The sequence below is a fragment of the Ovis aries genome, chromosome 2 (genome assembly GCF_016772045.2).
Source record: "Ovis aries strain OAR_USU_Benz2616 breed Rambouillet chromosome 2, ARS-UI_Ramb_v3.0, whole genome shotgun sequence".
NCBI classification, from domain to species: domain Eukaryota; kingdom Metazoa; phylum Chordata; class Mammalia; order Artiodactyla; family Bovidae; genus Ovis; species Ovis aries.
In genome coordinates this window covers 246,629,618-246,655,636 of record NC_056055.1, presented here as the reverse complement: position 1 = coordinate 246,655,636, position 26,019 = coordinate 246,629,618, and the positions used below count along the sequence as shown (strand labels likewise).

At 51.3% G+C, this 26,019-nt stretch overlaps 1 protein-coding gene across 10 annotated transcripts in view; it reads right to left on the bottom strand.

Moving 5' to 3' along the window:
• Positions 1-26,019, bottom strand: part of TMCO4 (transmembrane and coiled-coil domains 4) — a 110,473-nt gene that overhangs the window by 69,549 nt on the left and 14,905 nt on the right. For 9 of the 10 annotated variants that reach the window (XM_060410755.1, XM_042244689.1, XM_042244692.1 and 6 more), the window contains 4 exons: positions 24,378-24,471; positions 18,146-18,323; positions 10,196-10,370; positions 9,426-9,453 (listed from right to left, as the gene is read on the bottom strand). In XM_060410755.1, the coding sequence (XP_060266738.1) occupies positions 9,426-9,453; positions 10,196-10,370; positions 18,146-18,315 (373 nt within the window). In that variant the 5' untranslated portion in view covers positions 18,316-18,323; positions 24,378-24,471. The remainder of the gene's footprint in view (positions 1-9,425; positions 9,454-10,195; positions 10,371-18,145; positions 18,324-24,377; positions 24,472-26,019) is intronic. The other variant, XM_060410756.1, reaches the window with a different exon arrangement.

Below are 26,019 nucleotides of genomic sequence, written 5' to 3'. Positions count from 1 at the left end.
AGCGGAGTCGGAGTTAACACCAGCCTTCAACTGCTGGGCAGCCCCAGTACCCACCCCAGTCTCCACCCTTGGAGTCCAACTGGTCCCTCTGGCCTAGGTAGAGCAAGGGACAAGTCCAAAGTCACCCAGTGTGTTTGGACAGACCCAGGGTTAGAATTCACACCCCTGGGCTCCTTCTCTCACCCTTATCTCAACAGAGAAGCTACTGCACTTTGAACGTCACCATCTAACACTGTGCTGTGCATTAAAGGATGAACAGTCCCCATGAAGCTTGGCACTAAATGCCAGCTGCACCCCAGGCACCATGATAAGCCCCACCCTCCCTACACAGCCACATGCACCTCCTTGGGGTGCAACCTCAGCAGTACACCCTCCATCGCCAGGCACTGAACCAGCCTCTGCTCTCACTATGGCTCTGAGTTTGGGAGCCCGAATGATCAGCCTGGGGTTGACCTCGCCTCTCTGTGGAGAGCAGCAGCAACCCAGACCTTTGGGAAGAGATCACTGCCAAGCCCTTCCCTTGGGGGCGGGGGGCTGCCCTCAAGACCAAAGGAAAGGAACTCAGGCAGAAACTCAGGCAGTTGCCATGCAGACTGGCATTTAAATTTTCATCTGATTATCTTTATAGCTGAATGGCTTCGGACAACTTTCTTGGTCTCTCTGAGCCTCAGTTTCCTCATCTGTACAATGGGGGCAAGAATATCTTTTTCATCTGGCTTTCGTTGAGATGCACTGAGAAGACACATGTGATGGACCTGGCCAGCACCTAGGATGCAGTAAGTGGTCCAGTGTGAAAGTGAAAGTTTAGCCGCTTAGTTGCGTCTGAGTCTCTGCAACCCCAGAGATTTTAACCCGCCAGGCTCCTCTGTCCGTGGGATTTTCCAGGCAAGAATACTGGAGTGGGTTGCCATGCCCTTCTCCAGGGGATCTTTCCAACCCAGGGAGCAAACCTGGGTCTCCTGCACCACAGGCGGGTTCTTCACCGTCGGAGCCACACGTAGCTCTATAAATTAGTCCTCAGATAAAGGTGGCTGGAAAGTGAAAGTGTTAGTCACTTAAGTCTTGTTCAACTCTTTGCCACCTCGTGGACTGTGGCCAAGAAAGGGTAGCTGATAGTACCCTTTTTATGGTATTTGCCATGTTTCCTAGACCCTTAGATGCTAGGAAGCAGGGACTGCTGGGGTGAGGCTGTGAGCTGTTGAGTCAGCCTGGGGACCTGTCTCACTGCTCCCTTAGGGTCCAAGGTCGCTCTCAGGCCACGCTCATACAACCACTTACCCAGCCTACCGCACTGACATCCCCTGATGGACCAATTTTTCTTTTTTCTTTTGGGCTGTGCCATGCAGCTCGAGGGATCTTAGTTCTCCAACCAGGGAAGGAACCTGGGTCCCAGCAATGAAAGTGCTGAGTCCTAACCACTGAACTGCCGGGAATTCCCCCAACTCTCCTCATCTTATTTTCTATTTATTCATTTACTTGGCTGAGCTGAGTCTTAGCTGTGGCATCCGGCATATAGGATCGACTTGCCTTGATCAGGGATTGAACCCGGTCCCCTACACTGGGAGCGTGGGGTCATAGCCACTGGACGAGCAGGGAGGCCTCCCCTAACTTTTCTAACTGTATAGGTCATATAGCATTTGGAATATTAATGCCCAGTTTCACCCTCAGTGAATTTTTTTTCATACAAAGAAAGCACACCTACCTCCAGTCCCATTCCCCCTGGGCCCCCACCCTGGGTGCTGGGCTGACTTACAAGTCGGTGTTCATGCTGGTGGGGAGAGCGTGGCTGGAGGGGTGGGGCTTCTAAGATGCAGCCCGACTCAGGGCAGGACTTGACCTCAGATGGTTCCGGGTATGACTGCTGCCTTTTCGTGGCTCGTTCTGGGGGGACAATGAAGGACACTCTGGTGGCAACGAGCGTAGTTCAAGGCCAGTGGTCGCGAGAGCCGAGGGGCCTCTTCCAAGACCCTCCTCCAGCTTCACCTTCTGGGAGGCCGCCCTGTCTGGCCACTCCTCGGGATCCCGCCTCACAGCGTGCTCACTCCTGGTTCTGGCCTCAGCACATCCCCGTAAAGGCAGCTGTAAGGACGAGGGTTCTATCATTTCATCTCCACGTGGGAAGGAGAACAGCAGTTAAGACTGCACTCTGGAGAACTTCCCTGGTGGGCCCAGGGGTCAAAACTCCAAGGTTCCACTGCTGCGGGCGTGGGTTCAATCCCAGGTCAGGGAACTAAGATCCCACAGGCCGCATGGCCGATGATAAGGGTAGACTCTGGAACCACGATGTCTGGGCTCAGCTCCTGCCCTCCTTCTCCCCATTGGTGTGACCTCAGGCAGCTGATTTCCCTTTCTGGGCTGCTGCGGCCTCGTCAGTACAATGAGGCGGCAGTGGGCAGCATCATCTACCTCCCAGTGTTGTTGAGGGGTTGAAACAAATTATAAAAGCACTCTGCTCAGGGCTGGCACACAGTAGGCACTCCATGAGCATCGGCCCTGGGGAGGATTCCTCCTGGCGCCCAGCAGAGGGCCTGGCATGCGTAGTGGGGCTCAGTTCTTCCTGGCTGAATGGGTCAATCAGTTCAATACTGATAACAAGCTTGCCGAGTCCTGAGGATCCTGACGGAGACCCAGTCCACCAGGTGACAATGTGTGCATTCCAACACGATAGATGACGACTTCTCAGGCTTTTCTGATTCATCGGCAAGGTAGGCTTTGCAATTCAGTCATAAAAACCGGGTCAGAAAGTGGAGCCGGGTTTGCGGTGAAGGTGGTTCTGTCTCCTGCAGCTGCACCTCCTTGGGTCCCATCGCCCGGAGCCAATGCTATCTTTGGATTCAGGGTACAGAGGGCGAGAACCATGATTCAGCTTATGTCTCCGGCTCATAATTCACCATGAGACTCACTGCCTTAAATGGAATTTGAAACTTATTTTGAAATTTCACCTCTGGTTACCTAACCTCCTGAGCCTAATTTCCTCCCAGTGGAGATAACAGTTATCTATTCCAGCACTTGCTCTAAGGATTATATATTACACGATGCAGTCACTCACCATCCGTGTTACATGACCCAGGAGAGCAACTGGGTAGCTTCTATCTGTTTATTTGTGTAGGCTGCGTCTCATCTTAGACGTGGCATTCAGGGTCTCTGAGGCATCACGCGGTCTGTGGTGGTGAGTGGGCTCGGCTGCCCTGCAGCCTGTGGGATCTTAGTTCCCACACCAGGGACTGAACCCACGAATCCTGCATTACAAGGCAGGTTCTTCACTAGTGGACCACCAGGGAAGCTCCTAGGTCACTCAGAAAGACCACCAACTACTAGTAAAGCAGCCCCACCTGGCCCACTGTGGGCCCTGGACCAGTGGTTCCCCACTAGGGGCGTTTTTGTGCTCCCCACGCCCACCCCAAGAACATCTAGTAAAGTATGGAAACATTTCTGGTCGTCCCAAGTCAGGGAGTGCTACTGGCGTCTAGTGAGAAGAGGCCAGGGAGGTGGCTAAACCTCCCAGAAGGCACAGCGGGGCCCCACAACAAAGAATTATCCAGTCCCCGATGTCTGCAGTGCCGCCACTGTGAAAGCCCGGTTTAGTGAGCTCAGATTCAGTTTAACCATCAACATATGAAAGGCTGATTTTTCCAGCTAGGTGGGCCAGAGGCTTCGTGGGTTGTTACTGGGTGAGGAGAAGAAAATGGTTAGTGTGCAAAGAAATTCCACCCTATCGCTGCCAAGACGGCCACCGTTCCGTGACTAAGATCCCAACGTCGTCAGTAAAGGTCAACCTTCCAGGAAGTTCTGAGACGTGCAGCTCTTCGTGTTGATTTCTTGGGCTGATTCCATGACTAACCACCCTGCCTCACACCCAGAGAAACACAGCCACATAGACAGACAGCTTTATTCTGTGCTGTGTGCCCCACCCCCTCAGTCTCTGCAGAAAAAGATGGCTTAACCCTACAGCTCAGACAAACCGCCTTGCTAGTGCCTAAGCTTGCGCTCTAAGCCAAGACCATCCATTCTTCCTTCTGTCCATCCATTCGACTATCCGTCCATCCATCCAACAAACACTAAGTGCCCACCATCTGTCCACCAGCGTTGCAGACACTGGGAAACAACGGTGAAGAAGCCAGACAAGAGCCCTGCCCTCGTGGAGCTTACGAGAAAGGCCTTGAACAACTGGCCCAACTATGAGACTGACCTTCTCCTTACAAGATCCTTGACTGTGTTCTTAGGACCAAAGACAGTTTCGTTTTGCTTTGAAGTAGCATTGAGCTCTTGCCTCTTTGTGCTTGAAACTGAAGTTCAGAGAAGTTAAGTGACTTGACATCACAAATGTCTCAGAGACAGGATGAGAGTCCAGGTCTCCTGGTTCCCGGGAGCTTCCCATTTCCCCGTGACCACCACGGCCCCTCAGCATTCAGGGCCTGCGTCCTGAGCACCAGCTGTGTTCTCAGCACTCGACCTGGGTTATTCCACTCAGTCCTCACCACCGCCCTATGAGGTAAAGAGTACTGTGGCTCCCGTTTGATGCCCAAGGAAACGGAGGCAGAGACATTCAGCAACTTGCCGATGAATTTTGACACCAGGCAGGCAGATCCCTCAGTGCTCCCAGTTCTTGGTTCTTCAGTTCAGTTCAGTCGCTCAGTCGTGTCCGACTCTTTGCGACCCCATGGACTGCAGCACGCCAGGCCTCCCTGTCCATCACCACCTCCCGGAGCTTGCTCAAACTCATGTCCATTGAGTCGGTGATGCCATCCAGCCATCTCGTCCTCTGCCGTCTTGGTCCTTGGTTCTTCATTAGTAAGGACAGAGTTGGACGTGACAACAGTAGGCACTCCCACTCTGGGCATCATTTTCTCAACTACAGGCTTCCGCTTTACCCTGATGGCACTTTGCAGATAATGTGTTGTTTTGTTTTTTACAACTTGAAGGTCTATGGCAACCCTGCATCCAGCGTCTCAGTGCCATTTTTTTCCAACAGCATTTTAAAATTAAAGTTTGTCCATTGGATTTTTTTCAGTTCAGTTCAGTCGCTCAGTCATGTCCGACTCTTTGCGACCCCATGAATCGCAGCACGCCAGGCCTCCCTGTCCATCACCAACTTCCGGAGTTCACTCAGACTCACGTCCATTGAGTCCGTGATGCCACCCAGCCATCTCATCCTCTGTTGTCCCCTTCTCCTCCTACCCCCAATCCCTCCCAGCATCAGAGTCTTTTCCAATGAGTCAACTCTTCGCATGAGGTGGCCAAAGTACTGGAGCTTCAGCTTTAGCATCATTCCTTCCAAAGAAACCCCAGGGCTGATCTCCTTCAGAATGGACTGGTTGGATCTCCTTGCAGTCCAAGGGACTCTCAAGAGTCTTCTCCAACACCACAGTTCAAAAGCATCAATTCTTCAGCGCTCAGCCTTCTTCACAGTCCAACTGTCACATCCATACGTGGCTACTGGAAAAACCATAGCCTTGACTAGACGGACCTTAGTCAGCAAAGTAATGTCTCTGCTTTTCAATATGCTGTCTAGGTTGGTCATAACTTTTCTTCCAAGCAGAAAGCGTATTTTAATTTTGTGGCTGCAGTCACCATCTGCAGTGATTTTGGAGCTCCCAAAAATAAAGTCTGACACTGTTTCCACTGTTTCCCCATCTATTTCCCATGGAGTCATGGGACCAGATGCCATGATCTTCGTTTTCTGAATGTTGAGCTTTAAGCCAACTTTTTCACTCTCCTCTTTCACTTTCATCAAGAGGCTTTTTAGTTCCTCTTCACTTTCTGCCATAAAGGTGGTGTTATCTGCATATCTGAGGTTACTGATATTTCTCCCGGCAATCTTGATTCCAGCTTGTGTTTCTTCCAGTCCAGCATTTCTCATGATGTACTCTGCATAGAAGTTAAATAAGCAGGGTGACGATATACAGCCTTGACATACTCCTTTTCCTATTTGGAATCAGTCTGTTGTTCCACGTCCAGTTCTAACTGTTGCTTCCTGACCTGCATACAGATTTCTCAAGAGGCAGGTCAGGTGGTCTGTATTCCCATCTCTCTCAGAATTGTCCATAGTTTATTGTGATCCACACAGTCAAAGGCTTTGGCATAGTCAATAAAGCCGAAATATATGTTTTTCTGGAACTCTCTTGCTTTTTCAATGATCCAGCGGATGTTGGCAATTTGATCTCTGGTTCCTCTGCCTTTTCTAAAACCAGCTTGAACATCTGGAAGTTCACGGTTCACGTATTGCTGAAGCCTGGCTTGGAGAATTTTGAGCATTACTTTACTAGTGTGTGAGATGAGTGCAATTGTGTGGTAGTCTGAGCATTCTTTGGGATTGCCTTTCTTTGGGATTGGAATGAAAACTGACCTTTTCCAGTATAGCGTAAATATAACTTTTAGATGCACTGAAAACCACATATGGTCACGTGACTTCCTTTACTGTGGGGGGCTGGAACTGAACCTGCCATCTCTCTGGGGCCCACCTGTGTCTGATGAGGGCCGTCTGAATGGTTTGAGGGGCTACCAACCTCTGCCTTCTGGGGAACTTTTGAGCCCTTCCACCAGCTCCCATTGGGGGTCCTGGTGTGTCACTGACCATGAGACAAACCAAAGGTACCCCTCAGATGCTATGAGAGACTGGTATTCTTTAGACATACATGCTCAGTTGCTGAGTGGTGTCCAGTTCTTTGCGACCCCACGGACCTCTCTGTCCATGGAATTTTCCAGGTGAGAATACTGGAGTGGGTTGCCATTTCCTCCTCCAGGAGACCTTCCCGACCCAGGGATTGAATCTGCATCTCCTGAGTCTCCTGCCTTGGCAGGCAGATTCTCTACTGCTGCGCCACCTGGGAAGCTGGCTTAGACTTGAGGGATCATTATCTTCCCGTGGGGATGCCTCTGCGTCCCTCCAACTCCCACGGGGAAATTCTGAGAAGGTTTTTGTTAGCAGCACTTATTTTAGAATGTCGGCTCTGCCACTTAACAGCTTAGACCTGTTACTTTACCTCTCTGAACCTCAGTTTGCTCATCTGTGAACTGGGAACGTGTACACGAAAAGATGGTGATGAGGATGCTGTGAAACAATGCTTCACAAGGGCCAGGGGCAGTCACCAGCGTGAGCAGGTGCTTAGCAAGTGGAGGGAACTCTCAAGAGAAATTTAACAGGCAATGCCAGTCTGAAACTCCAATACTTTGGCCACCTGATGCAAAGAACTGACTCAATTGAAAAGATCCTGATGCTGGGAAAGACTGAAGGCAGGAGGAGAAGGGGACGACAGAGGATGAGATGGCTGGATGGCATCACCGACTCAATGGACATGAGTCTGAGTGAACTCCGGGAGTTGGTGATGGACAGGGAGGCCTGGCATGCTCCAGTCCATGGGGTCGCAAAGAGTTGGACACGACTGAGCAACTGAACTGAACTGAATGCCAGTTTAGAGGCTGCCTATGAGAACGCCCCCGGGAGGGCATGAAGTACCAGACGATGCTATTACAGACAGGCCATTTCAAACCCACTCTAACTATTCTGTGAGAGCCAGGCCAAGGTCACCCACAGCAAAGGGCGGTAAGTTACGGTGTCCTGGGGTGCTCACGGGCGCTCAGAGGGTTGTGATTGGCAGGTGCGGGCAGGTGGTGGGCTAGGATACATGTGGCTCTGGGAGACAGAAGGGAGAGTCCAGCACACACAGGAGCTGCTTCCCTCGTGATAAGACCGTGGGACAGAGGGCTGGCCTGGGAGGCTGGAGACCTGGTTCCTACCAGAAGACCACCTGCCACCATGTGCTTCCGGGAAAGCCCTTTCCCCTCTCTGGGCCCCAGTCGCTCCTCTTGGAAATATGAGTCTCACCCAAGAGGACCCTGACCCGCAAGATAGGAACAGGGGCCCCCAGCACCTCTCAGGGGGCAGGGAGGACTCCAAGCCTGCACAGCCCCCGGCAGCCGCCTGGCCTCCCAGCAAGTGCTCGGACCCGGCGCTTTGTTGTTACCATGACGAGCACGTGAGAGTGTGTGTGTGCTAACCGGCTAGCCTGCTCTCCAGAAACCCGCGCCCCAGACCTCCGGGCAAACCACCCCTCATTCTAAGAGCATCCAGGACTATCGAATATTCCCTCATTTCAGTTTGCAAAAATAAAAGGGATTCTACCAAGGATTCTCAGACCAACTCCACCACATCCTCAGACCACAGCCTAGCCACGCGGCCGCATCGGCTAAACCTGCACTCCCAACACAAGGGGCCTACGTTCGATCCCTGGTTGGGGAACTGGATCCTGCATGCTGCAACTAAGAAGCCCTCATGCACCGAAGATCCTGAGAGCCCCAAGTAAGAGCCAGTGCTGTGCTCAGCCGCTCAGTCGTGTCTGACTCTTTGCAACTGCGAGGCTCCTCTGTTCCTGGGGATTCTCCAGGCAAGGATACCGGAGTGGGTTGCCATACCCTCCTCTAGGGGATCTTCCCGACCCAAGGATTGAACCCACGTCTCCCAGCGCACCCAAAATAAATAAATAATCTTTTTTTAAAAGAAGACATGTTACTTCAGGCTGTGCCTGCCTGAAAGCAGGGGCTGGGCCAGATCACCCTTGGGTGATCCCCATTCAGCTCTGAGATACAGAGGTAAACCTTCCGCACGGCTGGAAAAGGGCCATGCTGGGGTCTGAGCCTCAGAGCTGCACTTCTCAGACTGTAAACGCCACGGGAACCACCTGGGACCCTGCGAACGTGCAGAGCTCGCTGGGCTCCGGCCCCCGAGACCCTCCTCTGAGCGTTCTCTCCTGCCAATGCTCCTGCGTTTGCTAAGCCTATCTGTGAAATTCTGTTCCTCTTCCTCCTCTTCTTACCCCTCCAATTGCCCACGAGCCAGAGTTTCGGTGGAATCTTCTCGTGTTTATAAAAAGCGTTTATTTATTTGGCTGAGTTGGTCTTAGCTGTGGTACGTGGGATCTTTCGTTGTGGTGTGCAGGCTCGCTAGCTATGGCGAGTGGGCTTAGCTGCCCCATGGCATGTGGGATCTTAGTTCCCTGACCAGGGATTGAACACGTGTCCCCTGCACTGCAAGGCCGATTCTTAACCCCTGGACCACCAGGGAAGTCCCTGAAACTTTCCTTTATTACATGATGCGGAGGCTGTTGGAATGTCATTTTCAATTCTGTGTTCCTTCTCCCTGATGTCAGCAGAATAGACCTTGGAGGGCAAGAGCCAGGCTCCAGAGCTACTGAGAAGGTGAGAGGGTGTGGTGAGGAATCCGTAAAACCGCAAGAAGCACCATGCCGCTGGCGCTTGGCGTGAATGGAGAGCTCCCCGGCCCCCCAGCGCTACTGGCTTCCCTTTCCTTTCTTGCTCTGAAAAGGCCATGAGCATGGGGCCACAGAGGCAGCACCTAACCCTGGCTTCCCTGGCTGCGGGGGAGACACGTGCCCACAACTTACAGAACTTAGGAACTATCAACTCACCATCCTTGAGTGAGAAGCTCAGAAGGTCCTGAGGGGAAAGTAACAGGAATTAGCAATAGGTTGATATGTAACCAGCCTGCTCATTGGACATATATTTTCTGACTCTTAACAATAGGTGGGAACACAAGGCAGACAAGATACCTTTGCCCTGCATTTGAGTGGCAAGCCAGAGAAACAAGCCAGCCCATAACCAAACAAGCGTGTGAGAGCTTCAGGGAGTCAGATGAAGGACGGCAAGGGCTGCTTTAAGTGTGCTCTGCTGGCACTGAGGGCCCGGGTCAAGCGTCTGCCTGCTTCAGCGCACGCAGAGCAGGTGAGTGACACGCCCAAGCACACACAGCAGAGCTGACGCTTCCAAAGAGAGGCACCGCGGCTTAATGGCTAGGGACACGGGCTTTCGAATCAGATGGCCAAGGTTCAAATCAGCTGTGTGACCTTGAACAAGTTACTAAACTGCTCCGTGCCTCAATTTTCTCATCTACAAAATGGGGACAATCACTTTACCTACCTCATAAAATTGCTTTGAGAATTAAATGAGTCCATATGAGTAAAGGTACTAGCATATAAGAAGCAATGTTGAAGTAATAAATCAATAGTAAATATTCGATAATGATAATTCAACACTAGCTATGATCACCATATCGTCAGATATTGGGATGCAATATTTAACCTTTGAACTCCCCCCACACAACTAGCAGTGATATTCAGGCTGACTCTGAGAGGAAGCGGTCTACTTTCCCCAGCAGCTGCTACCTTGGCAGTGGGTGTACCTGAGTGATCACCAGTGGGTCATCCTTCAAGACGGGGTCCTTCAACAAAACCTGAGCAAACATGTCTGCTCCTTCGCCTCCCAGACCACTGGCAAAAGCAGTCATGGTAGGCAAGACGGCTTCAGACAGGTCCAGCCACTTCACCAGGCCAACCACAAAGTCTGTGCAGAAGGACCTGAAAGACAAACGCCGCTGAGACCCTGGACCGTGCAACTCACAAGACGAGACATGTCAAGGGATGTGAAGAGCCGGCATCTACAAAAAACACCAGGGCAACTGTGGCCCATGGAATATAGCGAGAGAGCCAAACCCGATTTCAGGAGAGCAGGTCTGAGCTTACTCCACCAAAACTTTAACCACAAGGAGCTGATAAACCATAGGAATGAGGGCAACAAGCCGTTAGCTACTGACCAAACACCCTGAGCCCAGCCTGCCCTGAGGGCTGTGAAATAAAAAGTGAGCAAGACGGGTCTTGGATAAGAAGCTCATCGGGAGGTAGAGACCCAGACGGAACTAACTGATCTAGTGTTGTGGGACACGCTAGGACAGAGGCAGGAATCCAGCCCCGATGAGTCCAGAGAGGGGGCCTCGAATCCACCCGGGAGGTGAGGGGCAGCGACCAGAAAAGGCTTCCCCAGACGGAGACCTCCTGCTGTTGGAAACAGCCACGGACACGCTTTCTAGAAACACGCTGGCCGCCGCGGAGGTGGACAAAGTGTGGAGGAAGTTATGCCACTATCACTGAGGGGTCTCTGTCCATAGTGAGTATTTGAGCTGAGTCCCACAGGGGTCCTTGGGTGGGGGATGGATGGGGTACTCCCGGGCAGAAGGGACCCCAGGAGATGCAGGAAGCCCATGGCATCTTGGGGGCACTTCTCTGGTGACTCAGATGGTGAAGAATCTGCTTGCAATGCAGGAGACCCAGGTTTGATCCCTGGGTGGGGAAGATCCGCTGGAGAAGGGAATGGCAACCCACTCCCGTATTCTTGCCTGGAGAATTTCAGGAACAGAGGAGCCTGGCAGGCTACAGTCCGTGGGGTCACAAAGAGTCGGACACGACTGAGTGACTGACACTTTTTCACTTTCATGGCGTCTTAGGGACCCCGGCAGAGCCCACATCAGGGTTTGATTTGAAGCTACCACTGGGATGTGGAGCAGGAGAGTCAGGCGGGAGGTGATTAGACAAGTTCCGAGAAAAGGTTTCCCAGAAACAAGCTGAGCTCCCTGGTTGTGGGGGTGACCTTAGGAGGTTCCCCACTGGCACTGCTTGGCTCTGGTCTCCATGGATCCCAGGCAGTGCACCCAACCCACTCCTCAGAGCCGCTGCTGTCAAAGCCCAGGCAGCTCAGTGCAGGTGGGGCCCGTGCAGGTGGGTGCAGGACTCAGGTTCAAATCCTGGGAGCACCACCGTTTTGGCCCAGGTCCCCAGGAAGCAGCTCTGAAATGATTACTGGGGATTCCCTCAGGGTCAACACCTGTGGATGGCAGGGAGGATGGAGAACTCGGTGGGCGGGAAGGAGCTGAGATCGTCTCAAGAGAAGTCTCAGCTGACCCTGTGGGGAGATCTGACGATGGGGCGACCCGTGAGAGATGTCCCCCAGTGGGGCGAGAGGGCTGGGCCTTCATGCCCTCACATCAGAGAGTCATCGGACAACAGCTGCCCCAGGAAGGGGGCAGAACCCTGGGCAGGGTGACTCTCTGCAGCTGAGGCAGGCCCAGGCCACGCAGGCAGCCCCCTCAGCGGCGGGTGGAAACGTCCTTCACTGCTGAGCGAGGCTGCGAGAGTAACTTGACCTCTCTGTACCTCAGTTTCCTTATCTGCAAATGAGTGTAAGAGACCGACTTCACAGAACTGCTTGAGGATTAAATGAGAAGCTACATATAAAGCACCCCAAGCAAGGCTTGGCACGCAGTAGATAATTAATGTTGGTTAGCATCACTATTTCATTTAAATTTTTTTTAAAAAAACATATTTATTCATTTGGCTGCACCGGGTCCTAGCCGCAGCGTGTGGGATCTAGTTCCCTGACCAGGGGTTGAACCTGGGCCCCCTGCACTGGAGTGCAGAGTCTTAGCCGCTGGACCACCAGGGAAGTCCCAGCATCACTATTTACAAAGAGACCAAGGGAGGTCGTGAAGAGGGCTGAGCTGGGCTCTGAAATCTGGCCCCCGGGAGAGTCCTGGCTCCACGGCCTCCTTCACTTCTCTCAGCTTCATTCTCCTCTGTTGTAAATTGAGGATGATAACAGGGCTGCTTCAAAGATTGGCCAGAAAGATTAAATCACAAGATAAAAGCACCTGGCACACGATAACCCTCAATAAATGTTAGCTACTGCTACTACAGTTATGATCTGCCCCGCTGGAATTACTGGAATTACCCTGGGGTGATGTGTGGGTGTGAATGGGGGGCAGGGATGGCTAAGTGGATCGCGCATCATTTCTGCATCAACATGTATGCAGAAAGGGCTCGGGGTTGGGGCAGCGGTGTGGCCGGGCCCTGCGTCCACGGATGCAGGGAAGCACTGCATCTCACGAGTGGAAGGGTAAAGAGCATGAACTCTGATCAAATCCAGCTCTGCCGTGAGCTGTGTGATCTTGGGCAAGTTACTTAGCCTCTCTGGGCCTTGGAAACACTGGCGAGAAGGATGAAACCTATTTCATAGTGTTGTCGAAAGGATTAGCTAAGTTAATAGGTGTCATGCGCTTAAAACTGGCAGATGTAAAGCCCTACATAAACAAAGCCCTACATGTAAACAAATGGATGAGAACATATGTGGCGCGCCAGTGCAGCAGTCTATCACATAAGGAAGTAGCACTGCAGAATGGCAGGGTCTTGGTAAGTGCTTCTGATGGGGTTGGTGAAGAATACTGGGGTGGGCAGTCATCCCCTTCTCCAGAGGATCTTCCTGACCCAGGGATTGAACTCGGGCCTCCTGCATTGCAGGCAGACTCTGCCGTCTGAGCCACCAGGGAAGCCCCAGTCAAAACATATGACAGTCAGTGGCGATGAGGAGTCACGGCGACCGTAGAGCAACTATCGGCCAGCTCCCGTTCTCGGCGCTCCATACACACGGGCTCGCTGACTCTGGATACAGCCCCACAAGGGCAGCGAGCTCTATGTTTACCTCCAGTTGAGTAACAAGGATGATACTCAGACCCACAGAGCTTAAGTGGCAGCTCCAGGGTCCAAGCCCCTGAGTCTCGGACTCCAGAGGCCATGCTGAACTACTGCAGAGACCGCCCCCTCCCTAAGTGTGTTTTGGGTCTTAAGGCGACCGAGATCAACCACGTGGAAAGGGGTGCACACGCTGCGCTGCAGCATGGCAACCCACTCCAGTGTTGCTGCCTGGAGAATCCCCACGACAGAGGAGCCTGGCGGGCTGCACAGGACCACAAAGAGCTGGACAGGACTGAAGTGACGTGACTTAACACACACACACACACACACAGACACACAGACACACACACAGACACACACACAGACACACACACAGACACACAGACACACACAGACACACACACAGACACACACATACACACACACAGACACACACACAGACACACACACAAACACAGACACACAGACACAGACATACACACACAGACACAGACACACACAGACACACACACACAGACATACACACAAACACAGACACACACAGACACAGACATACACACACACAGACACACAGACACAGACACACACACACACAAAGAGACACACATGCACGCACACACACACAGACACACCGACACACCCAGACACACAGACACACACAGACACACACACACAGACACACAGACACACACACAGACACACACACACAGACACACACGGACACACACAGACACACACACAGACACAGACACACGCACAGACACACACACACAGACAGACACACAGACAGACACACACACAGACACATATACACAGACACACACACAGACACAGAGACACACACGCACACACACACAGAGACACACACGCACACACACACAGAGACACACATGCACACACAGACACACACACAGACACACACAGACACACACACACAGACACACAGACAGACACACACACACACAGACACACAGACACAGACACACACACGCACACACACAGACACAGAGACAGACACACACACAGACACACAGACACAGACACAGACACAGACACACACACACAGAGACACACACGCACATACACACAGACACACACACAGACACACATACACAGACACACACAGACACACACACACAGACACAGACACAGAGACACAGACACACACACACACACACACACAGACACACAGAGACACACGCACACACAGACACACAGACACACAGACACACACAGACACACAGACACACACACAGACACACACACAGACACAGACACACACACAGACACACAGACACACACACACAGACACACAGACACAGACACACACACACAGACACACACAGACACACACAGACACACAGACACACACACAGACACAGACACAGACACAGACACACACACACAGACACACACACAGACACACAGAGACACACACACAGACACACACACACACAGACACACAGACACACACACAGACACACACACACAGACACGCTCAACTTTCAGGAAGGAAACACCCCCAAGGCAAATGCTTCTGGCTCAGCCACAGCCTTGTGCGCTTAAGACCAGATTTGGATTTGGGGGTGGGGGGCACACAGAACAATAACTCCTCCCTGCACCCTCCCAGGTGGAGGTGTGCCCAGCACAGGTCTGGCACACAGTTCAGGTTCATAAATATTTCTTTATGTGAACAAAGTACGCAAAGCTCTTCCCCCGGTGTATCTACCAGCTTATCAGGTAGGGATTTATCAGATCGGGGGAGCTTCTGTAAAGATAAGAGCTTCCTAAGTATGGCACAGGTATGGGTTGGAGCAGAGAGAGAGTTGGACCCTTGCAGGAGCTGGACCCTTGCTTGCTTGGGAACAGAATACCCAACGAGATAAATTCTCACCTCCAGAAAGAAGGAAAGAAAGAAAGAAACCAGCACTTCCCTGCTGGCTCAGACAGTAAAGGTCTGCCTACAAAGCGGGAGACCCGGGTTCAGTCCCTGGGTTGGGAAGATCTCCTGAAGAAGGAAATGGCAACCCACTCCAGTACTCTGGCCTGGAAAATCCCATGGATGCAGGAACCCGGCAGGCTACAGTCCATGGGGTTGCAAAGGGTTGGACACGACTGAGTGACTTCACTTTCTTTACTTTCTGTACCAGGCTCTGCAGGGGCCATCCACACATTCCTTCCCCAGGACCACCCTCTCTGATGGATGGCTGCCTCTCAGCAGCAGTGATTCCCCAGCCCCTTCTGGGCCAGTAGAAGCCCCCTCCCATGATGGAGACAGAGAATGACCAGTGTCTTTAGTTTTTCCGTGCCTCCCTTCCAGGCAAGGCTAGGGTATCTGACTGGCTCTAACCAATGACATAAAAGGGGAAGCCTTCACAGGGCATCCTAGGAAAGAGCTCCTCCCTAATGAGAGAGACTTGCAGAGCATCCTTGTCCTCCCCCTTCTTGCCTCGAGTCTTATTCTGTGAGGGTGTGATGTACGGCACTGCAGCAGCCATTCTGCGGTCAGGAGAGGGAGGTCAGGGGAACTACGGAGAAGCCATCCCAAAGGCTTTTTGAGGCGCTGTATCAACCCTGGAACTCTCTTCCTTTTGATTTCTTATCAAGTGAGAAAAACCTCTTATGTAAATCTCTTTCAGTACCGTGTCCTCTTACAGCCCGAAGCTCTCTGACTGGTAGGGGTAAGTTCCAGTTCATTTTATAGATAAGGAAAGTGAACAAATAAAGCAAGTCACAGAGGTGGTAAGCATTAACATTTATTGAGCGCCTACTGTGGGCCACACTGTGCTAAATGCTTTACCTATATTATCTCATTTGACTCCGGTAACTACCTTGCAGGGTGGGCGTTATTAGCCCCACTTTACAGATGAAGACACTGATGCTTAGGGAAGCTAAATAACCTGCCAGGGGTCACACGTCATCGGAAAGTGGCAGGGGTAGGATTTGAACCCAGATCTAAGTTCAAATCCCGTGGTTTGTCTCCTGTGCTAACAGAGTCAGTATTTATCCATTCCCTCCTTTCACAAATCTCTACTGTCTTTGCTAGACCAAGCTGTGTGCAAGGCACTGGGAACTCAAGCAATGAACAGGGCAGTTCCTGCCCTCCAGGGATAGGGGCAGGTATGGGAAGAGCTACAGTGCAGCGTGACGGTGGTCATGGGGACAGGTCACTGGACAGACAGGCGGACACGCATCCTGCAGGTGAGGAGGGTCTGGGAAGGCTTCCTGGAGGTGACCCCCAAGGAGATGAATACGCGCAAGTGTTTGGTCCGGTGAGAATGACAAAGATAGAAAAAAAAGCCCAGCTAAGACTGAGGCGCAGAGGAGTTTACTCACAGGGGTCCACGCTGGGACTGAGGGGGCGCGGCTCCTGGAAATAATGCAGAAGCGAAACCTTCTTGCTACTTCCTATTCCTACAACCCCTCAGTTCCTGCCCCAGCAACACTATCTGCATGCTCCGAGGCCCTCCGCCCCAGTGTAGGGCCTCCGTCTTCCCCCTCCTCAGCACCCAAGCTGTCCGCAGCCCCAGAAGAGGCCGCCTCACCTTTGTTCCTTCACCTCTGGATCACTGTCCTGGTTTCTCCAAACAACTTCACCAGCTTTCCAACAACCCTCCTCCATCCCTCCAAACTCTCCCCTGCAAATCCCTGAAGGCCAAGCCCACGCTCTTAGCCACTCTACTATTCTAACTCTAAATACAGAGTCTCATTGAACCTATCCCCCATCGCGGCACTTAGCCCATCCGTTCACTCTTAAGACCAGTCATCTGGGGACTTCCCTGGTGGTTCAGTGCTTAAGAATCCGCCTTCCAATGCAGGGGACACAGTTCGACCCCTAGTCCTGGAATATTCTACATGCCAGGGCTTCCCTTATAGCTCAGTTGGTAAAGAATCCGCTTGCAATGCAGGAGACCCTGGTTTGGTTCCTGGGTCGGGAAGACCCCCTGGAGAAGGGATAGGCTGCGCACTCCAGTATTCTTGGGCTTCCTTGGTGGTTCAGCTGGTAAGAATCCGCCTGCAGTGCAGGAGACCTGGGTTTGATGCCTGGGTCGGGGAGACCTCCTAGAGAAGGGAAAGGCTACCCACTCCAGTATTCTGGCCTGGAGAGTTCCATGGACTGTATGTATAGTCCGTGGGGTCGGAAAGAGTCGGAAGGACTGAGCAACTTTCCCTTCCACTTTGGGGAATGAAGCGCACACGCTGCAGCTGCTGAAGACGGCACGCCCTGGAGCCCACGCTCGGCAGCAAGAGAGGCCAGGCAAGGCACGCCGCAGTGGGGAGAAGCCCCCGCTCACTGCAACCAGAGAAAGCCCGCGGGTGGGAACGGAGGCCCGGCAGTCATACATGCATAAATAAAAATTAAACACACACACACAAACCCAGAGGCCTGGTTTTAGCCCCCTGATTGTAAGCACCAGGAGAACAGGAGCCAGGCCTTGCTTTTCTTTGCTTTCTCCACAGGGCCTTGCACAACCCTCAGCACATAGCCCGTGCTCACTGAATGCACAGACATCTTGTCCCGCTGTTAGGGGATGTCCTCGAGTGCAGGGGCAGAGGTGGCCCTATTGATCTTATTCACGTCCACTTTCCATGTGCTTCAAGCGGTGCCTGGTGAAACAGCAGGCGCCCCTTAAATGCCTTGTGAAGGTATAAATGGGTGGGTACTGAATGAGGGATCGCTGTCCCCCTACAATGTTGTGAGTTCCCTAAAGGCAAGGACAACGGCTTTCTCCTTTTTGTACTGCCTGGTAGCACCTGGAAGGCTGCCTGGCTGCCAGAAGTCATCTCCTTGAAATAGCACGACCATCTCTCTGTGAGATAGAAGCACTCACCTTTGCTCGGGCTCTGGAAAGAGCTGGGACAAGGAGATGCTGCAGAGGGCGGCGTAGGTGAAGCGGTTGGCCTCGGTCAGCTCCCGGCCCGTGGGCAGACGTGGCTCCCCCTCCACACCCGGCTCAGCCACCCGAGGCAGCCTCGGGCCCGACCCGTCCCTTGCGGCCATTTCCAGTCCTGCAGGGAAAAATCCCAGTGAAAGACTGCTTTCAGCAGGTTGGCAAAGCCTCCTTCAACAGGACACAGAAACTACCCATCATAAAAGAAAAAATGGATAAATCAGCCCTCATTCAAATGATAAACGTCTATTTATCATCTTTAAGAGACTAGGCGGTGGGGGAAGGGAAGATATTTTCAAATGTGTTTATCACAAAGGCTGAGTATCCCCAGAATGATAACAACTCTTACAACTCACTAAGAAAAAGAAACAAAGCAAATTTAAGATCAGCAAAAGACCTGAATAGGTACTTCACAAAAGATATCACGTATCCTCACAAAAGTGGTCTATAAGCACATGCAGAGGTGTTCAACATCATCATGAATCAGAGAAACAAAAATAAAAACCCCAGGAAGACAAGGCTACCCACCCATTAGAATGGCTAAACTTAAAACCCTGACAACACCAAGTGCTGACGAAGAAAAAAGACAGATAGAACCTGCAAGCATACTGGCGGGAGTGTGAATTAGCCACTGAGGACGCGGAAATGAAAAAGTCCAGTGAGGGACGTCCCTGGTGGTCCAGTGGCTCAGACTCCACTCCCCCAGTGCAGGGGGCCTGGGTTCAATCCCTGGTTGGGGAACTAGATCCCACATGCTGCAACCAAGGGCTCGAATGCCGAAACTAAAGATCCTGCAACTAACACCTGACCCAGCAAACAAATTTTAAAAGGAAAAAAGCCCAAGTCCATTCGCCTATCAGAATGGCTAAAACTAAAAAAGACCTATAATACTAACAGAGTAAGGGGCAAATAGAACTTTCATATGCAGCTGGTGACAGCGTAACTTGGTACAACCATGGGCAAAATGGTCTCATTTTATCCGCTAAAGTTAAACAAACATCTTCCCTACACCCCAGCAATTCCATTCCTGAGAAATGAGGGTTTATGTCCCCCAAAAGACAAGTACACGAATGCTCAGAGAAACTTCATTCGTAACAGTTCTAAATGAGACCGCCCACACTTTCACTCACAGTAGAACAGACAACCTAGGCCTAGTCACACCATGGAATGCTACACGCACAGACTTCAGCATGAGTGCATCTTTCTGATAAGCAGTCATCTGCTAGCGTGTATACTGTAGAATTATGTTTATATGAACTTGAAGAATAGGTCAAACCAATCTATAGCGAGAAGGGTCAGAAGAGGGGTTGCCATTGGGAGGAATATTGGCTCAGAAGGGATACAGAAAGGCTTCTAGGTGATGAAAATGTTCTGTGTCTTGACCCAGGTGGTGGTTTTAAGATCCGCTGAACTGTACACTGAAGATCTGTGTATTTGGGGGACTTCCCTGGTGGCCCATTGGTTACGAATCTGCTTTCCAACGCAGGAGACGTGAGTTCGATCCCTGATTGGGAAACCAAGATCCCACATTGTGTGGGGCAACCAAGCGCACACACCGCAACTTCTGAGCCCGAGCTCTCTAGAGTCCCTGCGGCGCACGAGAGGGGCCTGCATGCCACAGGGAAGCCCAGCGCAGCCACGAAGAGGGGCGGGGAGGGAGTAAGGTCCCCCTGCCCCACCTCTGCCCCTCCCTCTACTCTGTTCTTTGCCAGCGGCTGAAGAGGATGGAGGGAAGGCAGGGGTAGGGACAAACCAAGCCAAGCCAGGCCTGCAAGGGCCCTGGGAGCGGGGACCAGGAGGGTAGCCAGCCGTAACCACAGGCACCGCGGACACAGATGCAGGCTCAGGACCAGACAGACGGTGTGAATCCAAGGGGCTCCTTCTCCTAGGTGTGGGATTTGGGGAAGCTCAACCTCTCTGCACCTGGATTCCTTCACCTACAAATGGGCTATAATAGTATGTGTCTGGAAGATCTGTGCAAGCAACGAGGAACACTGCCATGCAAGTCAGTATTTATAAAGCACTGAAAAAACAGAACTTGGCACTGGGCTCACACTACATAAATGCTAAAGAAATAAATGTATAAAATTATCAACAAACAAACAAACAAATGCTCAGCACAGTGCCTGGCACACAGCAAAGGGGCATAAATAAGAGTAAGAGGCAACAAAAGGGAGCCATCGCTGGATGCCAGGCCCCCAGGCTGCAGTTTTAACACACACGGTCTCAGCCGGCTCTACGAGCCAGGTACTAACACAGTGTCCACTTTCTCCCTGTTCCTGGGGGAATAGACTCAGAGGAGGAGGATATGCCAGAAAACAGCAGAACAGAACCCAAAGCTAGACCTCTTAGCCAGACATCTCACCCACCATCTCGTTTTTTTTTGTTTGCACCATCTCCGTTTTACACATTCGTCTTATTGCCCGGAGATTTCTAGCTTAATACCCATATGCCACACTGACTCTGGCTCACAACTCATTCTCATCCAGCTGAGCAGTAAAATCTTTTGTTTTCAAAATGTTACGTCTACGGAGGGATTATTTTAAAGCCTGTTGGCGACTAACATGGCACCTGTTTTTCAAAATAACTCTGAGCTAGTTAAAAGCCACAAACCAACATCTGGACAGCAGGTTAACAGTTTACAACACACTGTAAATCCATTTAAGTCTTACAATTACCATGTAAGGTTAAGTAGCATGTGAGGCATTATGAGTCTCTCCTGTAACTATAAGCTCAGAGAGGTCAAGTGATTTCCCCAGGGTCACACAGTTTAAGTACGTGATGAAAATCAAACCAGACTTTGGTTCCAAACCTCATTTTCTCTCTTCTGCATCAGGCACAGGGATTCTCCTCCCCTTATTTCAGATGGACAAACTGAGGGCCAGACAGGTTAAGACCTTGCCCAATGTTACCCAGCAAGACTCGCCTCCAATGGTTGCTCCAGGAAACCAGGTTCAAGATCTTTTGGAGTGGATTTCCCTAGCTCCTTGCTGTCTAAGGGACTCTCAAGAGTCTTCTCCAACACCACAGTTCAAAAGCATCAATTCTTCGGCGCTCAGCCTTCTTTATGGTCCAACTCTCACATCCATACATGACTACTGGAAAAACCATAGCTTTGACTAGATAGACCTTTGTTGGCAAAGTAATGTCTCTGCTTTTCAATATGCTCTCTAGGTTTGTCATAGCTTTTCAAGGATATCAAACCAGTCCATTCTAAAGGAAATCAATTCTGAATATTCATTGGCAGGACTGATGCTGAAACTGAAACTCCAATACTTTGGCCACCTGATATGAAGAACTGACTCACTGGCAAAGACCCTGATGCTGGGAAAGACTGAAGGCGGGAGGAAAAGCGGATGACAGAGGATGAGATGCTTCGATGGCATCGCTGATTTGCTGGACATGAGTTTGAGCAAGCTCCGGGAGCTGGTGATGCACAGGGAGGCCTGGTGTGCTGCAGTCCATGGGGTCGCAAAGAGTCGGACACGACTGAGCACCTGAACTGAACTCCCTGGCTCAGACAATCAGCACAGACCATGGCCGTGAACAGAGGGGAGAGGAGCAAACCACGAACTATGATGAGCGGGGGCAGTGCCGGCCTTGAGGCCAGCAGACTCGGCGATCCCTACCACCTTTAACCAACACCACCACGTGCCATTTGGAGGCTGGAGTAACTGCTGCTCCTACCCAGAGGAGCCCACAATGGTATTTTATTGGGCCTGTATTCGGGGAACCCCTTGTTAGTTCTCGGCTCAAGAAGAAACAGCCTTCTAATCAGAGAATCCTAAGCTGGCCTGCCTAACCAGGCAGGGAAGAGGGTGCGCTGAGAGCCCGAAGAACTCAGCTCAGGCCAAATTCATCTGTTCATCCACTCGTCCATCCATTCAACAAAATACACTCACGACGCCCCTATAAACCCATTCTCTGCACAACAGCCCGAGCGGCCTTGTTGTCATATACAGCGGTCATGGCACTCACCTGCTTAAAGTCCTCCAGAGGCCTCCCATCGCCCCAGGATGAAGATCAGTCCTTTCACGGTGGTCTCCACAGTCCTGATCTGGCCTCTGCCTGCCTCTAAATCCCAGCCTGTACACCCCATGCCCACCGTGTTCACTGCACTATAGCCACACTGGCTGTCTTTTCTCTCTTCAAATACGCAAGCTGGTCCTCCCCCTGGGCCTTTGCACCTGCTGTCCTCCCAGCCCAGGACACTTGGCATTTGTCCTTCACATCATTCTGGCTTCAGCCCGAATGTCACCTCCTCCAGGCCAAGCTACTCGGCTTCTCTAGCCCAGTACCCCCGTTCTATTTCTGTAATACTTACTTCCGTCTTAAGTGATATATTTTTAGATTATTTGTTTACTTGTGTACGTAAGTAGAATGCAAGCTTCTTGAGGCAGGCCCCTGGGTGTTTTCTCACTGCTGTACCCATAGCCTTCTGAGCCAGCCGTGGAATATGGTTGGTGTTCAGTCACTACTTGCTGGATGAATGAAGAAGGGTATGTGACGCAGGATGCCCTGTTCCGGGCAGCCTTGGGGCAGATCACGGGACAAAACTGACAAATTCCCTGCCTTCAAGGGGCTCACATTCAGGAGGGAGACAGGCAATACTATACTGATACGTCATAATCATAATCATAATAATTTAAGTAACTTGCCCATCATCACATAGCTACTAAGTGGTGGAACTCTTTTTTCACTCAGAGGAACTGAATGCATGGTCCAAGCTCTTAACAGTCCACTAAATAAATAAGCAATAAGTGACAGTGTTAGTTGCTCAGTCATGCCCGACACTATGGGCTGTAGCCTGCCAGGCTCCTCTGCCCATGGGATTCTCCAGGCAGGAGTATTGGAGTGGGCGGCCATGCCCTCCTCCAGGGGCTCTTCCCCACCTGAGGACTGGACCTGCACTGAGAGCCTGGGGTCTCCTGCACGGCAAGCGGATTCTTTACCATCCAAGTCACCAGGGAAGCCCAAGTAACCAGTCAGTAAGCAGATAAACAGATAAATATTCAGTTAAATATTCAGTGACTGCCAGGGAAGAGCAGCCAGGGTGAGGGGAGTATGAAGCGATGAGGAAGGAGGGGGTGGCAGTGGTATCAGGCGAAAGGGGCCGTTCCAGCAGAGGCCTGCAGGAGCTGAGACGGGCCGGGGAAGGCTCTCTAGGAGGAGAAACAGCACAGTGGCAGACACAGACAGGTACACAGATGGCGGTGAAGCAGCGGGGTAAATGCCGCGGCAGAGGAAACCCAGACAGCCAGACACACAGAGGCGGGCCCGGAACTGGCTTCCCGGAGAAGGCGACCTCAGACGGGCCGGGGTCAGTGGGAAGAGAATGTTCTCGGCAGAGGAGACAACGTGTCAGTCCCAAACGGAGAAGACAAAAGATGCTTTTGAAGAACCAAAAGGATGCTCAGTGTAGCCAGGGCTTGGACAATGGGTGGGTGTAGAGGCAGGGAGGGAAGAAATGAGGTTGGAGGGGAAGCTGCCAGGGGCTACATCCTGCGGGACCAAGTTCGCCCAGCTGAGTCCAGCCTGACTCTGAAGGCTAGGGCCACGTGCAGCGCCGAGCGAGGGCACACTGGGCCTCTCAGCGCTATTTCTGCAACTGCCTGTGAGTCCATAATCAATTAAAAAGAAAAAAGCAGTGGAGCATTGCTATAGAATTTGAGAACTTTAAGTTAAAATAAATCCAAAATAAATATTCACCTCCACTCCAAATCAGTCAGTTAATTTACCAAATACGTACATCCCCTGGAGAAGGAAATGGCAACCCACTCCAGTATCCTTGCCTGGAAAATCTCATGGACAGAGGAACCTGGTGGATTGCAGTCCACGGGGTCGCAAAGAGTCGGGCACGACTGAGTGACTAACACACACACACACACACACACACACACACGTACCAGATAAATACAATAAATATGTACAGGTGCTGTCTTACACGCTGGGGACCCAGCAATGACTAAGACACACAGACAACCACCTTCCACCGCGGAGCTACACTGTAGCAGGGAGACAGACAATATGCAAACTCAAAATATTTAAATTAAGATCATTCTATTTCATACAAGGAGTTGGAAAGAAAATAGAAAGAAAACACTGAAAGAGAAAGATCATTTTAAACAATGACCAAGGTTCTGAAGAGAAAGAAACCTTATATAATACTTACCCAGATTTCAAGAAACAACCTTGGGCTTCCCTTCTAAGTCTGAAAACAGGCTGTCCAGCTTCTTGGAAGTTCTTCGAGAAATATGCAAATTGCCCTGGAGAAACAAACCAGAAAAACCAGCCCGTGGGTCCATAGGGTGTGGGACCGGGAGGAGGCCCGTGGGAAAGAGGGAGGTTAGCCCCGGGGCTCAGGGAAGCCCTCACCCTACTTCTGGCCTTTGCCCCCCAGGTCTGTAGGCATCAATCATTCATCGAGAGCCGCCTGGCTCTTGGCATGAATTGTCGTTTCCAAGTCTTCATACCCTGAGCCACGGGTGCGGCATCTGCTGCTTGGCTAGCCTGGCGGCAGAGGGCTGGCCCAGGATCTCCTCCGTACCAGGATTCTGGGGCCCAGCCATATGTGTGCCACGGAGTGAGTGCTCAGAAATTGCCTGTGACATGAACAAGTGATGAGGGAATTTTGAGGCGTAAGCAAAAGCTAGATTTTCCCGGTTATTCTCTCTGGAAAGGCACTCCTCTTCTTACCCTCCCCTCGAGCATCAGATGAGGAAGACAGATGGAACAAGGGCCCAGCATCTGGAATTACCCAGAGACATCCCAGAGCCCAGCGGGAGAGGAGAGAAGGTGTTTCTGAAGAACCAAAAAGATGCTCAGTGATCCAAATAACGCTCAGCCCACGGATGCCCAAAGATGCTCAGCGACCCAAACTTCAAATAATCTGAGCTTTATCCTAACAGGCCATTTTTTATGTTCAAGGAGCCAGAATATTTTCTGCCTCTTCAAGCTTCTGTAAGGTCTCTTTTTGGCCATGCTGTGTGGCATGCAGAACCTTAGTTCCTGGACCAGGAACTGAACCCAGGCCCCTGCAGTGGAAGGGCAAACTCTTAACCCTCCAAAGGGTTTTTAATCAATTAACAGTCGTAACACCCTTCCCCTGGATGTCACCTTCCTACGAGGCACAAGCATGTCATATGACTATAAACCAGGAGATTCAAGCCACAAGTCCAACCATGTTAAAAAGATAGACAAGTAGAATGTCTAGAACAGTCATCACAGGGATCTCTGGATGGTGGGATACCAGAGACTTTTCTGGATTTCCCCAGTGTCACAGAGATGTATTGCTTTCGAGCTCTGAAGACAGTTATTTTATGTCTCTACCTGCTTGGAGGGGACTGTTGGACTTATATCAGGGTGGCTGACAGTGACTGTCTATAGACTGGGACAGAGTGGGGCGGGTGGGGTTTGGTGGCTGCAGATTCTGTATGATTTTAATCTTTTCTTTATATGTTTAAATTTTATGAATTTTCAACAATGACTGCGTATTGACTATAAGATCAGAATGAAGAGATTTTTTTTTAAAATATTTTTTTGATGGGGACCATTTTAAAGTCTATGAATTTGTTACAATACTGCCTCTGCTTTATGCTTTGGTTTTGTGGCCTGGAGGCATGTGGGCTCTTAGCTCCTCAGCCAGGGATCGAACCCACACCCCCTGGGAAGTAGAGGTCTTAACCACTGGACAGCTAGGGAAGTCCCCGATGGATTATGATTTTAAATCCTAATATGGTGTGCTGATGTCAGCTCAGACTGGCACCTCTCCCAGCTCTGCGTTCAGTGATGCTGGGAGCCTGAAACGGGCCACA